The sequence below is a fragment of the Mustela nigripes genome, chromosome 17 (assembly GCF_022355385.1).
Source record: "Mustela nigripes isolate SB6536 chromosome 17, MUSNIG.SB6536, whole genome shotgun sequence".
NCBI lineage: Eukaryota > Metazoa > Chordata > Mammalia > Carnivora > Mustelidae > Mustela > Mustela nigripes.
In genome coordinates this window covers 16,669,607-16,683,199 of record NC_081573.1, presented here as the reverse complement: position 1 = coordinate 16,683,199, position 13,593 = coordinate 16,669,607, and the positions used below count along the sequence as shown (strand labels likewise).

General features: G+C 42.2%; 1 protein-coding gene across 1 annotated transcript; it reads left to right on the top strand.

The window, feature by feature from the left end:
* Window positions 1–4,128: 4,128 nt before the first annotated feature.
* LOC132005616 (calcyclin-binding protein-like) lies at window positions 4,129–5,012 on the top strand. The gene is made up of 3 exons (XM_059382974.1): window positions 4,129–4,305; window positions 4,508–4,596; window positions 4,796–5,012. The coding sequence occupies exons 1-3, from the start codon at window positions 4,129–4,131 to the stop codon at window positions 5,010–5,012; spliced, it is 483 nt and encodes a 160-aa protein (XP_059238957.1).
* The last annotated feature ends 8,581 nt before the right edge of the window (window positions 5,013–13,593 follow it).

The following is a 13,593-nucleotide window of genomic DNA, read 5'->3' as shown; positions in this document are numbered from 1 at the left end:
TCATGGAGCAGGGTGAGGGTCCGTGGAGGGAAAAATTCTAAGAGGAAACACCAGGGATAAGGGTGTTCTGGCTAAATCAACCAAACAGGATTCCTGCTGAAAGCAGGCCAGCATGATCACACAGCACCTGAGAGATGGTGGAGGATGAGGAACCTGATCAGGTATCAGGGGTGATCACGTATTAAGGGTAGAGGGTTCTAGATAAACTGAGGATTCTTACTAAATCTTGAGTTTATAAACAAGTACACAGATAGATCGAGAAGGTTCAGGAGTCTAAAGTTTGGTCCAAGAATCTTTGTCACTGAATTGTTGGCATTTGGGCAAAACAAGACCTTGGGGTTAGTTTTAACTAATGTGTTATTAATGACCCATTTCAGAGACTTCTGGAGACAAATTATACATGTCCATTAGCAATTCAAAAGGATGTCCTGGGGGTGCCTGGGTGGCTCAGTCAGTTAAGTGTTTGCCTTTGGCTCAGGTCATGATCCTGGGGAGTCTGCTTCTCCCTCTTCCTCTCCCCACCCCCCAATTCATGTTCTCTCAACTATCTCCCTCCCTCTCTTTCTCTCTCATAAAAAAAATCTTTAAAAACAAAAACAAAACAAAAGGATGTCCTAGGTAGCAAGAGTTAGTATGGAGGCACTGGTCTCAAGAAGATGCAGGCAAGGGGCACCTGGGTAGCTCAGTGGGTTAAGCCTCTGCCTTCTGCTCAGGTCGTGATCTTGGGGTCCTGGGATCGAGCCCCGCATGGCATCGGGCTCTCTGCACGGCAGGGAGCCTGCTTCCCCCGTCTCTCTCTCTGCCTGTCTCTCTGCCTACTTGTAATCTCTGTCTGTCAAGTAAATAAATTAAATCTTAAAAAAAAAAAAAAAAAGATGCAGGCAAGACTATACTAGTAAACTATGGGTTTCAGAGGGTTACTTCCAGCCAGATTCACTGAATTAACTGAGGAAAAAGCTTGTGAATGTTAGTGGAGAATGCATCTTCCCCCACTCATCTATTCTTCAAGAGAAGAGATTTTTTTTTTCTCCTAAATACTCCTGGCTTCTTGTCCTACTTTTTCTCTTCTAGAGAGGTAAATCCAAATAGTTGATTGGAGAATTTATTGCTCTCTGGTCCAAATTAACCTTTTGTTGCCTGATGGGTGATAACAGATCTTTTTAAACTTTTTTTTTTTTTTTTTTTTTTTTTAACTAGCTGGCATAATGGTAAGCTTGGTCATGAGAGGGTACTGGAGAGATTACAAAAGGAGTGAGTTCTCCTTAGTTCTGGTGTGGCTTCTTTTCCAGGTTTCTGGAAGTAGGTTTTCTTTTCTAAAGTTTTGCCCCATAGTTTACTTCATTACAAACTGCCTCTGAAGGCTTTTCTCTAGCTTTTGGCCACCATGTTTTCTCCATTCTTGACCAAGTCAGAGGCATCACAGCAGATTTTCAAACATGTGTCTATACCCCAACTAGGTCTGTACTCCCTGTATCCTCTTCATAGGCCTATACATGCACACTGGGGGGCTCATGCAAGCAAATATCTGACCTCTGTTCCACATAGCTACCTGGAGCTGTTCTGGCCCAACCCCTTCATGGATATGTGTTAGGTTCCTGCAGAGAAAGTTCTCTACAGCTCCAGGTTCCAGGAGTGTCCACAGTGGTGCCCCAAAGACCCTCTATATGCCTATCTCTTACGCTCTGCTCACTTAACTGCCTAAGGACTATGAATCACATCTGGCCTGAGCAATCCAGCAAACTTCTCTACAAGCTAGTAGTCTTCAATGAAATGTGAACCTCTTCCCTTCCAAGTCTGTCCATCCTTGAGTACTCTGCCTCAGCTCTGGAGTCCCTTTACAGTCCCTTTCCATCTTAATAGTTATAGTACTATTGGTGCTTAATAATTCTTTAAACATCTCCTGTTTTAACTAATGTGTAGTCTCCTGTCTTCACATTGGATCCAAATTAATACAAAGAGTTTGGAAGAAAAGGCATGAGGTGTCCTGGCCCCACTTCTTTTCTCTTCACTATAGAATCTGCCTGTCTGCATAGACCATGTGTTCCCCAATGTTCTGTCTAGATCATGACACGAACTTGGAGATTCAGAGCCTGTTTTTGCTGCTGTCACGATGTTTATTTCTGGAGTCCAAACAAAGCTCATTGGACTCCCACAGTGACCATACTCCAATTTGCCTTGATCTATAATAAAAGTAGAATGTGGACTCCATACATCTTAACTATCCTAAATCTCAGTCAGATAACAATTTATGGGTAAAAGGTGGGGTGATACATATTTGGAAATTCAGAAAGCCCAGCACATAAATGGCCACATGACACACAACACAATATATAAATATTTCAGACTACCCCATACTTTTATGCTTTTTTAAAAAAAGATTTTATTTATTTATTTGACAAAGAGAAATCACAAGTAGGCAGAGAGGCAGGCAGAGAGAGAGGGGGAAGCAGGCTCCCCGCTGAGCAGAGAGCCCAATGCGGGGCTCAATCCCAGGACCCTGAGATCATGACCTGAGGCAGAGACTTAACCCACTGAGCCACTCAGGCACCCCATGCTCTTGACTTTTAGTAATTTCGATAAATAACTTTTGAGAGGAGAAAACTTGCTAACAGGATCTATGAGAATCACTTTCCAGGGGTTCCTGGGTGGCTCAGTCAGTTAAATGTCCAGCTCTTGTTTCAGCTCAGGTCATGATCTCAGGGGCTGTGGGCTCAGCAGGCAGTCTGCTTAAAGATTCTCTCCATCTGCCCCTCCCCCCACTTGTGTGCACACATGTGCATGCTCTCTCTCAAATAAAAACACCTTTAAAAAAAGAAAAAAAGAATCACTTCCCAGACCAGGGGCAACGACTACTAGGAGCCAAGAAGGTTCAAACTATGGGGGAATGGTTTTTATTTGGTATCAGCAGGATGGGAAGAGCTGGAATTGTTATAAGCAAAGACTGAGAATGGTAAGTGAACACTTACTGTCATACTCAAGCCACTACTGCACTTGTCACATTCTGCTCATTCACTCAGTAGAACCCTTGGAAAGTGGATTCAGATTAAGAAGCCAATGATGGTTCTAGTTCACGAGGGTAAATAAGAGCCTCCTGGACACACACCAAATCTACAACTCCACATGGAATAAATCCCTCAAAAAAAAAAAAAATCCAGAAATGAGGTGATTGACCTTGTTTATAGGTATACATCAAGCATCAAGAGAAAACCCATTTCTCTTTTCCTAGGGTGACACATAATCTTCACAAATACCTCAACCCAGCACAGTAGCAAACCATCAGGAGAAAACTCAAATCCTAGCTTCTCCCTAATGAGGGAACGGTTTGGACCACATGTATGGTGCAACAGTATTAACGCTTATACCTGAGGGGCACCTGGGTGGCTTAGTCAGTTAAGCGGTTGGCTTGTGATTTAGGCTCAAAGCCTGTCTCAAGGTCCTGAGATCAAGGACCAAGTTGGGCTCTGTGCTCAGCAGGGAGTCTGCTTGAGAGTTCTCTCTCAGTCTTCCTCTGCCCCTCCCCCTGCTCACTCTCTGGCTCTCAAATAAATAGTCTTTTTTTAAAAAAAGACATATCTGGGGGCCATGTCTCACACCGGGTCTGGTGCGAGCTCAGGCTTGGGGCACTGCGACTCCTGCTAGTGGGGCCAGTATCCAGGTAAGCGCATTTGGTGTGGTGTGTCCTGCTCTCTCCCCTGCGTCTGCAGCTCAGGCTTTGCCTGATCAGCCTGACAAGGGCTTCAGCATTGAAGAGCTACAGAAAGATCTAGAAGAGGTGAAGTGCTGCTGGAAAAGGCCTCTAGAAAAAGAGTACGTGATACCCTTACAGCTGAAAAATCCAAGACAGAGATAGAAACCAAGAACAAGAGGAAGTAGAAATCACAGAGAAAAGCAGAACTTCTTTTTTTTTTAAGATTTTATTTATTTATTTGATAGAGATCACAAGTAGGCAGAGAGGCAGGTAGTGAGAGAGGAAGGGAAGCAGGCTCCCCGCTGAGCAGAGAGCCTGATGAGGGGGGCTCGATCCCAGGACCCTGAGATCATGCCTGAACCAAGGGCAAAGGCTTTAACCCACTGAGCCACCCAGGTGCCCCAAAAGCAGAACTTCTTGACAATGAAAAGCCAACTGCTATGGTTGATCCCATTACAACAGGATATACAGTGAAAATCAATAATTACAGATGGGTTAAGTCAGATAAGTTTGTGAAAATCTATATTACCTTAACTGGGGTTCATCAAGTCCCCACTGAGAATATGCAGGTGCATTTCACAGAGAAGTTATTTGATCTTTTGATAAAGAATCTAAATGCGGGGGCGCCTGGGTGGCTCAGTAGGTTAAGCCGCTGCCTTCAGCTCAGGTCATGATCTCAGGGTCCTGGGATCGAGCCCCGCATCAGGCTCTCTGCTCAGCGGGGAGCCTGCTTCCCTCTCTCTATCTGCCTGTCTCTCCGACTACTTGTGATTTCTCTCGGTCAAATAAATAAATAAAATCTTAAAAAAAAAAAAAAAGAATCTAAATGGGAAGAGTTACTCCACGATTGTGAATAACCACTTAAAACCCATCTCTGTGGAAGGCAGTTCAAAAAAAGTCAAGACAGGGCACCTGGGTGGCTCAGTGGGTTGAGCCGCTGCCTTCAGCTCAGGTCATGGTCTCGGGGTCCTGGGATAGAGTCCTGCATTGGGCTCTCTGCTCAGCATGGAGCCTGCTTCCTCCTCTCTCTCTCTGCCTGCCTCTCTGCCTACTTGTGATCTCTCTCTGTCGAATAAATAAATAAAATCTTTAAAAAAAAAAGTCAAGACAGATACAGTTCTTATGTAGAAAGAAAGCAGAAAACTCACGGTGGGACTACCTTATTCAGATTGAAAAAGAATGCAAAGAAAAAGAAAAGAAGGAAAGAATGCAAAGAGAAAGAAAGAAGGCAAAGTCTTTGCCCTCCTATGACACTGAAACAGATCCTAGTGAGGGACTGATGAATGTTCTAAAGAAATTTATGAAGCTAGAGATGATGATATGAAGCAAACCACTAATAAAGCCTGGGAAGAATCAAGAGAGAAGGAAGCCAAAGGAGACACAGAATTTTAAGACTTTAAAGCCATTTTGGGAACTGTGATGTGGAAATATTGATATTTCCATTGAGGAAACGTTGATGAGCTGCACAGATAAACTTGACAGATAACTACTTACACAGCCTTCTTCTAAGTAAAGGCAGTGAATTCTCCCATTTCCTCCTAGAGGATTTATTTAAATAAAATATGCTTATTAAACACTTCCTCCAAAGATGGTTTCCTTAGTAATCTGGGCATTTTGTTCGAAAAAGGATAATACTGTATTCTTGTGTGAAATGTAAAAAAGCAAGTCACCTCTAATGAAAATGCCGCATTGTGTGTATTTCTGTTTAGCTAAGACAGAGAAAACAAAAGTTCTTTTTTGCCTATAAGTTCTTGATTATCAGCTCTCACCATTTTAAGATTAAGTAAAAATAAAACCTGCATTTTTACATTAAAAAAAAAATGGGGTGCCTGGGTGGCTCAGCAGGTTAAAGCCTCTGCCCTCAGCTCAGGTCATGATCCCAGGGTCCTGGGATCGAGCCCAGTATCGGGCTCTCCGCTCAGCAGGGAGCCTGCTTCCTCCTCTCTCTCTCTCTGCCTGCCTCTCTGCCTACTTGTGATCTCTACTTGTCAAATAAATAAAATCTTTAAAACAACAACAACAAATAAAATAAAAAATAAAAAAAAGACTTATACCTGAGAAATAGTCCCTCAAAATATCTAGCTCTGAAAGCAAATGGTGATTGTATCCGTGAGACCCACAGACTATATCAAACTAAAAAACCATACTTAATAGGCTCAGTCATCCATCCCCTAAAAGCTTAGCACAGAGGTAGAAGACTGAAACTCCCAGTCTTACCACGAAAAAAGCCTATCTGGTCATCTTAAAAGCTGTAGGCTGAGGGGTAGTCTTCTAATTTAGCAAACATCTAGAGGCCAAATACATTTCTCTGCAGAGACTGAGGATACCACCAGACACAATCTTCATGTTGTTCCTCTTCCCTGACACAGGTTAATGGGGACTCCAAGAAAGGAACTTGTGTATACATCTGGCACTCTGACTGTGGTAGATGCTGTCCAGAAGACACAACCCTTGATTGTCTGCTTCTGATTGTCTTGTGGCCAGTGGGGCTATGTTCATTGGTTCAATAAGACAGTAGCAAACTAAGGAACTTAACTGGCTATCCTGCCAGGGCTCTGTTGCAGAGGAAGGACAGAAACACTCATCTCCCCAGTCTTTTCCCGAAAGAGTTGCTGCTGAGGGTGTAGTTCCAATGAGCTTGTATCTAGATGCTAACTGAGATTCTTCCCTTTGGGACACTGATAGGTCTTGGCACACTCTTAAAAACTGGGAGCTATTTAGAAAAAGCTTGGACAAGCATAAAGGTTTAAGAAACAACCAAGGGCTAAGACATGGTTCATCTCCTAAACAAAGCCACTCAAGACTGATTACAGTGGCTGTTTTATCAAATACATAGAAACCAACACAGTGAAGGAAAATGAAGAAACAGAAAAATGTGCTCCAAACAAAAAAGCAAGATCAAAATCGTAGACATAGACCTTAATGAGAAGGACATAATGATCTGTCTAATAGAAAGTTCAAAATCATAGTTATAAAGATGCCCACTAAGGTCAGGAAACAATGCACAAAGTGAGAATTTCAGTAAAGAAAATGAATACTTACTGAATACTTTCAGTAAGAAAGTACTGAACATAAAAGACAGAACAGAAGAATAAAATATAGAACTGAAAAATTCAACAAAGGGATTCAAGAGCAGACTTGCTGAAACCGAAGAATGGATCAGTGAACATAAAGAGAGGGTAACAGAATTGGAGCGCCTGGGTGGCTCAGTGGGTTAGGGCCTCTACCTTCGGCTCGGGTCATGATCCCGGGGACCTGGGATCGAGCAGGGCTCTCTGCTCAGCAGGGAACCTGCTTTCTCCTCTCTGTCTGCCTCTCCGCCTACTTGTGATCTCTGTATGTTAAATAAATAAAATCTTTAAAAAAAAAAAAAAAGAGAGAGAGAGAGGGTAACAGAATTCATCTACTCAGAGAAGCAAAAAGAAAAAAAGAAGAAAAAGGTTTACAAGAGATTTAAGGGGCATCATTAAGTAGAACTACGTTTGCATTATAGGGGCCCAGAGGAGAAGAGTGAGAGAGAAAGGGGCAAATAATTTGTTCAAAGAAATAATAGCTGCAAACTTCCCTAACATGGTGAAAAAACAAACGTCCAGATCCAGCAAGCCCAGAAATTTCCAAAAGAGAACAACTGAAAGAGACCCACACTATGATATATTATAATTAAAATGTCAAAAGTTAGGGGCACCTGGTTGGCTCAGTCAGTTAAGCGTCTGCCTTTGGCTCAGGTCATGATCTCAGGGCCCAGGGATAGAAAGCCCCACATCAGGCTCCCTGCTCAACAGGGAGTCTGCTTCTTCCTCTGCCCCTGCCCACACTCTAGTGCACTCTCTATCTCTCTCTCTCAAATAAATAAAATATTTTAAAATAAGTAAATAAATAAAATGTCAAAAGTTAAAGGCACAGAGAGAATCTTAAAAGCAGTAAAAGAAAAAGAGCTTGTTACGCACAAAGGAATCCCCCTAAGATTATTAGCAGAAACTTTACAGGCCAGAAGAGAGTGGGACAATTAATATACCAAAAAGTGCTGAAAGAAAAGAAAAATCAACCAACCAGGAATACTCTACCCAGCAAAGTTGTCCCAGGATCTCCGGATCCTGAGATCGAGTCCCGCATCGGGCTCTCTGCTCAGCAGGGAGCCTGCTTCCTCCTCTCTCTCTCTCTCTCTCTCTGCCTGCCTCTCTGCCTACTTGTGATCTCTCTCTCTGTCAAATAAATAAATAAATAATCTTTAAAAAAAAAAAAAAAAAGACTGAATTGTCTCCTGTCCTAGATCAGGAACAACACATGACATCCACTCTCCTTACTCCTATTCAATGTCATCCTGGAAGTCCTAACTACCGAAATTTTTAAAAAATTTTTAAAAAGAAGGAGGAGCAGGAGTAGGAAGAGAAGGAGAGGAGGAGGAAAGACATCAAAAATGGAAATAAGAACTAAAACTGTCTCTATAGACATGATTATCTAACTAGAACACTCCAAACAACCTACCAAAAAAAACTAAAATTAATAAATGACATTATCAAGACTGAGTACAAGGTCAACTTATAAACATCAATCTTATTTCTGTATTCCAGCAAGAACAAATGAAAACTAAAATTGTTAATTGTTAAAACTCTGAGGTATAGATATATATTTAAAACCAAGTTCTGTTCGGGCTCTCTGCTCAGCAGGGAGCCTGCTTCCTCTTCTCTCTCTGCCTGCCTCTCTGCCTGCTTGTGATCTCTGTCAAATAAATAAAATCTTAAAAAAAACAAGTTGTGGGAGTCCAGGGAGGCATGCCTGGGTGGCTCAGTCAGTTGAGCATCTGACTTCAGCTCAGGTCATGATCTCACAGTCCTACAATTGAGGCGCATATTAAGCTCCAGGCTCGGCGGGTAGTCTGCTTGGGATTTTCTCCCCCTCTCCCACCTCCTGCTCTACCTGGCCACCCACTCCCCACACCCATCTCCCATAGGCACAGCTAGGACCCTCTTTTTTTTTTTTTTAAGATTTTATTTATTTTATTTGACAGAGAGAGAGATCACAAGTAGGCAGAGAGGCAGGCAGAGACAGAGGGGGAAGCAGGCTCCCTGCTGAGCAGAGAGCCCGATGCGGGACTCGATCCCAGGACACTGAGATCATGACCTGAGCCGAAGGCAGTGGCTTAATCCACTGAGCCACCCAGGCGCCCCCAGCTAGAACCCTCTTACATCCTTCAAATCCCCTTCAGTCGGCCTGACAGAAACTGCTGACATTTCTCAGGATGTCTAGCCCCTCTCCTCCCCTGGAGAGTGAATGAACTCGGTCCTACTTGTTGCTCCACTCTCTGTGCAATTATTTGCTGCCCTCATCACTGGTCAGCCCAACAGCAGGGGAAAAGACTAGAAAATAAGAGGATTAGGGGCACCTGGCTGGCCCAGTCATTACAGCATGGGACTCTCGATCTCATTGAGAGTTCAAGCCCCAGGCCAGGTGTAGAGATTACTAAAAAATAATAAGTTTTTAAAAGAAAAAGAAAAGAAGACGATAGATTCCAAATGCTTGCTAATTATCTAAATATAGTTCTCTGTAATTCTGTATATATTTGAAATGTTTATAATAAATAAAAAGACAACGAGAGGGAGAATGATAAAAATTGAGAGCACAAAATTTCAAAAAAATAAAGAAAATTTCCTAAAACTATACATTATGAATCTCCATATTAAAAAACAGTGTCCTGGGCGCCTGGGTGGCTCAGTGGGTTAAGCCGCTGCCTTCGGCTCAGGTCATGATCTCAGGGTCCTGGGATCGAGTCCCGCATCGGGCTCTCTGCTCAGCAGGGAGCCTGTTTCCTCCTCTCTCTCTCTCTGCCTGCCTCTCTGCCTACTTGTGATCTCTCTCTGTCAAATAAATAAATAAAATCTTTAAAAAAAAAAAAAAAAAACAAACAGTGTCCTTCCAAACAGTTTTTTTTTAAAGATTTTATTTATTTATTTATTTATTTATTTGACAGACAGATATCAAAAGTAGTCAGAGAGGCAGGCAGAGAGAGAGGAAGGGAAGCAGGCTCCCTGCTGAGCAGAGAGTTCGATTGCGGGGCTGGATCCCAGGACCCTGAGATCATGACCGGAGCAGAAAGCAGAGGCTTTAACCCATTGAGCCACCCAGGTGCCCCCAAACAGCTTTTTTTTTTTTTTTAAAGACCCATAATAATGCATATCGTTGTTAAATTTCTTAATTCCGGGGATAAAAAGAACATCTTAAGTAGAGGAAAAAAACCTGTCCTATACAAAAGGACAAGTATCCAAAGGTCACAGAATTCCCAGCATGGACACTATCTTTAAATCTTTAAATAGTACAAGGCATTCAAAATTCTGAGGGAAAAAAATGTTAACCTAGAAGTGTAAAACTAGCTAAATTATTAATCAAGTGAGAAGACAAGATAAAGACATTTTTTTCATGCAGGGACCCAAACACTTTATCCAGGATATTATTGGAGGATGTATTCCACAAAAATGAAGTACAGTTGACCCCTGAACAATACAGGGGTTAGGGGTACGGACCCCATGCAGTCTAAAATCCTCTGTAACTTTTGACTCCCCAAAACTTAACTACTAATAGCCTATTGATGACCAGAAGCCTTACTGATGACAAGCAGCTGATTACACATGTTTTGTACATTATATGTATTATATACGATATTCTTACAAGCTAGAAAAAAGAAAATGCATTTATAGTACCATTCTCTCTCTCTCTCTCTCTCTCTCTCTCTCTATATATATATATATATATATATATATTCTAAATATATATATACTTTTTTTTAATGCATACAGAAGTGGACTCCGGCTGCTCAAATCAGTGTTGTTCAAGGGACAACTGCAGTAGCTCAAGAGAAAGGAAGAGATGATAGATATCAAGGGCAGAAGGAACTCCACACAGTAAAGTAATGTAGGAAAATGCCCAAGAGGATTATAAGATAATATCCCCGGAGAACAGCTAACTAACAGGTATAGACAAAATAAAAAACTTGAGGAATGTCTTCAGAAAAAAAAAAAAAAAAAAAAAAAAAAGCCAAAACAAAAACCTGAATTAGTTTTCCTGTTGCATTTGACTACATAACTCCTCAAGATTACTGAGAGGATATGTAGTGAAGAATTAACTTTCCCCCAAACTTTTGTCTGGGCTCCTAGATGGTAACCTCTAAACCTTTACAATTTACCAAGTGACAGGAGAGTCTCTGTTCATGGTAGGCCCCAGCTCTGATACTTTATGATAACGAGGTGACTTAATGGTGGACCTCTCAACAGTTTATGCTAAGGAGATGACTCAGGGTGGGGACTGGCCACACTGAAAAGCCCAACTGTGTGATTAGACCTTTGGGGCTTTGAGCCATACAAACCCCTAACCTCTAGGGGGTGGAGGGGGCTGGAAATCAACTTTGTTCACATGGATAATGACTCAATCAGTTGTGCCTATGTAACGAAGTCTTGATAAAAACTCTGGACATAGGGGCGCCTGGGTGGCTCAGTGGGTTAAAGCCACTGCCTTCGGCTCAGGTCATGATCTCAGGGTCCTGGGATCGAGTCCCACATCGGGCTCTCTGCTCAGCAGGGAGCCTGCTTCCCCACCACACCCCTCTCTTTCTCTGCCTGCCTCTCCATCTACTTGTGATCTCTCTCTGTCAAATAAATAAATTTTAAAAAAAAGAAAAAAAAAAAAAAACTCTGGACATAGGAGCACCTGGGTGGCTCAGTGGGTTAAAGCCTCTGCCATCCCCTCAGGTCGTGATCTCGGGGTCCTGGGATCAGGCCCTGTGTTGGGCTCTCTGCGCGGCGGGGAGCCTGCTTCGCCCCCCTCTCTCTCTGCCTGCCTCTCTGCCTACTTGTGATCTCTGTCTGTCAAATAAATAAATAAAAAATTTTGAAAAAAAAAAACAAACTCTGGACATAAAAACTTGAGTGGGCTTCCTGGGTTGGCAATACTCCATGAATAATGCCACTCACTGACATCTGAGGGTAATACACCCATGGAGATGCAGAAGGTCTGACATTTCGGACTATCTAAGTCCCAGATTCTGTTGTGTGTCTTTTCTTTTGGCTGGTTCTGATTTGTATTCTTTTGCTACAATACAACTGTAACAATAAGTACAGTGTTTTCCTGAGTTCCAAGACTTGCTACAGCAAGTTATCAAAACTAAGGGCATCTATGGGACTCCACATTTGTAGGCAGCTGTCTAAAAGTGAGGGTAGCCATGGGGAGCCCTGAGCTTGCAGTTGATTACAGAAGTCTAGAGGATTATGCCCTTAACCTCAAGTTTGGGCCCCACTTAGGGCCTTTGTGCTGGCTGTCTTCTGCCTAGAATGGTCTTCTCCCAAATTTCCATGATTCTCTCCCTTCTCCCCTTTCATACCTTTGCCAGATTTGACCTTCACAGTGAGATCATCCCTGACAACTCTATGTCAAGTCGCAACTCTCCTCTCATTCTTTATTGCTTTTTCTATTTTATTGTTTTCTGTACCATTTATTGCCATCTGATCTCATACACAGTTTATGTATTTGATTACTATCTCTTTCAACCCTCTACTCTCTTGCAATACTACATAGAAATCTCAAGGATGGGGGATTCCTGTTCATTTACTGATGTATCTTGAGTGTCTACTGTATAATTAGCACTCAATATATATTCACTGAATAAATGGACGTTATGGTAAAACAGAAAAAAGGCCATTTCATTTATCTTCTTGTAGGACAATAAACTGGGCTAACATTTTTGAATAGCAAGCAACTTTTATCTGTCAAAATCATAAATACATTTAACTTCTGACTCAGCACTTCCAATTTTGGGATTTTTCATAAACTAGTACATACATGCAAAACCATCTACACAAGTGTGTAGTAAGGGCAAGCTTGGGATGCTCAAACCTTACACATTTCAAAGAAAGGACTGGTGCTTGACCAGCTCCTGGCAGACAGCCTCTGAGTACTTGGGATAATCCTTCCTAATAAAGGTGTCTTTGAATCTCTGAAAGCTAAAGCCACACCAGATAGTTTATGTTAACAACGTGATTTATGGTGAATACCTGTTTTTGTATGCCTGGGGTATTGAGCTATGTTGTATCAGTTTGACCTTTGGGGGACTAGAGCCTGAATAGCTAAGGTCATTCATCTGAGTGTTCATCCCCGTGTGACCCACCCGCAACAAAAACTCTGGATGCCAAGGCTCAAGTAAGCGATCCTAGTTGGTAACACTTTGCAGGTGCTGTCACATATCACTGCTGGGAGAATTAAGTTCTCTCTGCGCAACTCCACGATGAAAGACAACTGGAAACTTATGGCTATTCTCTCCTGGGTCCTACCCTATGCTCATTTTTCCTTTGCTGGTTTTTAATCTGTATCCTTTTCCTGTAATAAACCATAACCATGAATATAACAGTTTCTCTGGGTCTTGTAACTCCTTCACCGAATCATCAAACCTTAGAGTGACCTTGGAAACCCTCAAAATAACCAGGATATTGTAAATATGATATTGTAAATATGTTAGCATAAGCCTGGAAATAATCTAATGGTGCTGGGGAAACTGGATATCCACATGCAAAAGAATAAAGTTGGGCCCTACCTTACGCCATATAAAAGAATTAACCTAAAAGGGATAAAGGGCTCACACAAAAAAGCTAAAACTATAATACTCTTGAAAGAAAATATAAGGGAAAATCTTCATGACATTAAATTTGGCAATGATTTTCTGAACATGCCACTGAAAACACAGGCAACATAGGGCTCAGTAGGTTGGGCAATCAACTCCTTATTTCAGCTCAGGTCATGACCTCAGGGTCATGAGACTGAGCCCAACATCGAGCCTTGCACCCGGCTCCATGTCAGGTATGGAGCCTGCTTGGGATTCTCTCTCTCCCTCTCCCTTTACCTCTGCGCCTCCCTTCTCACACACT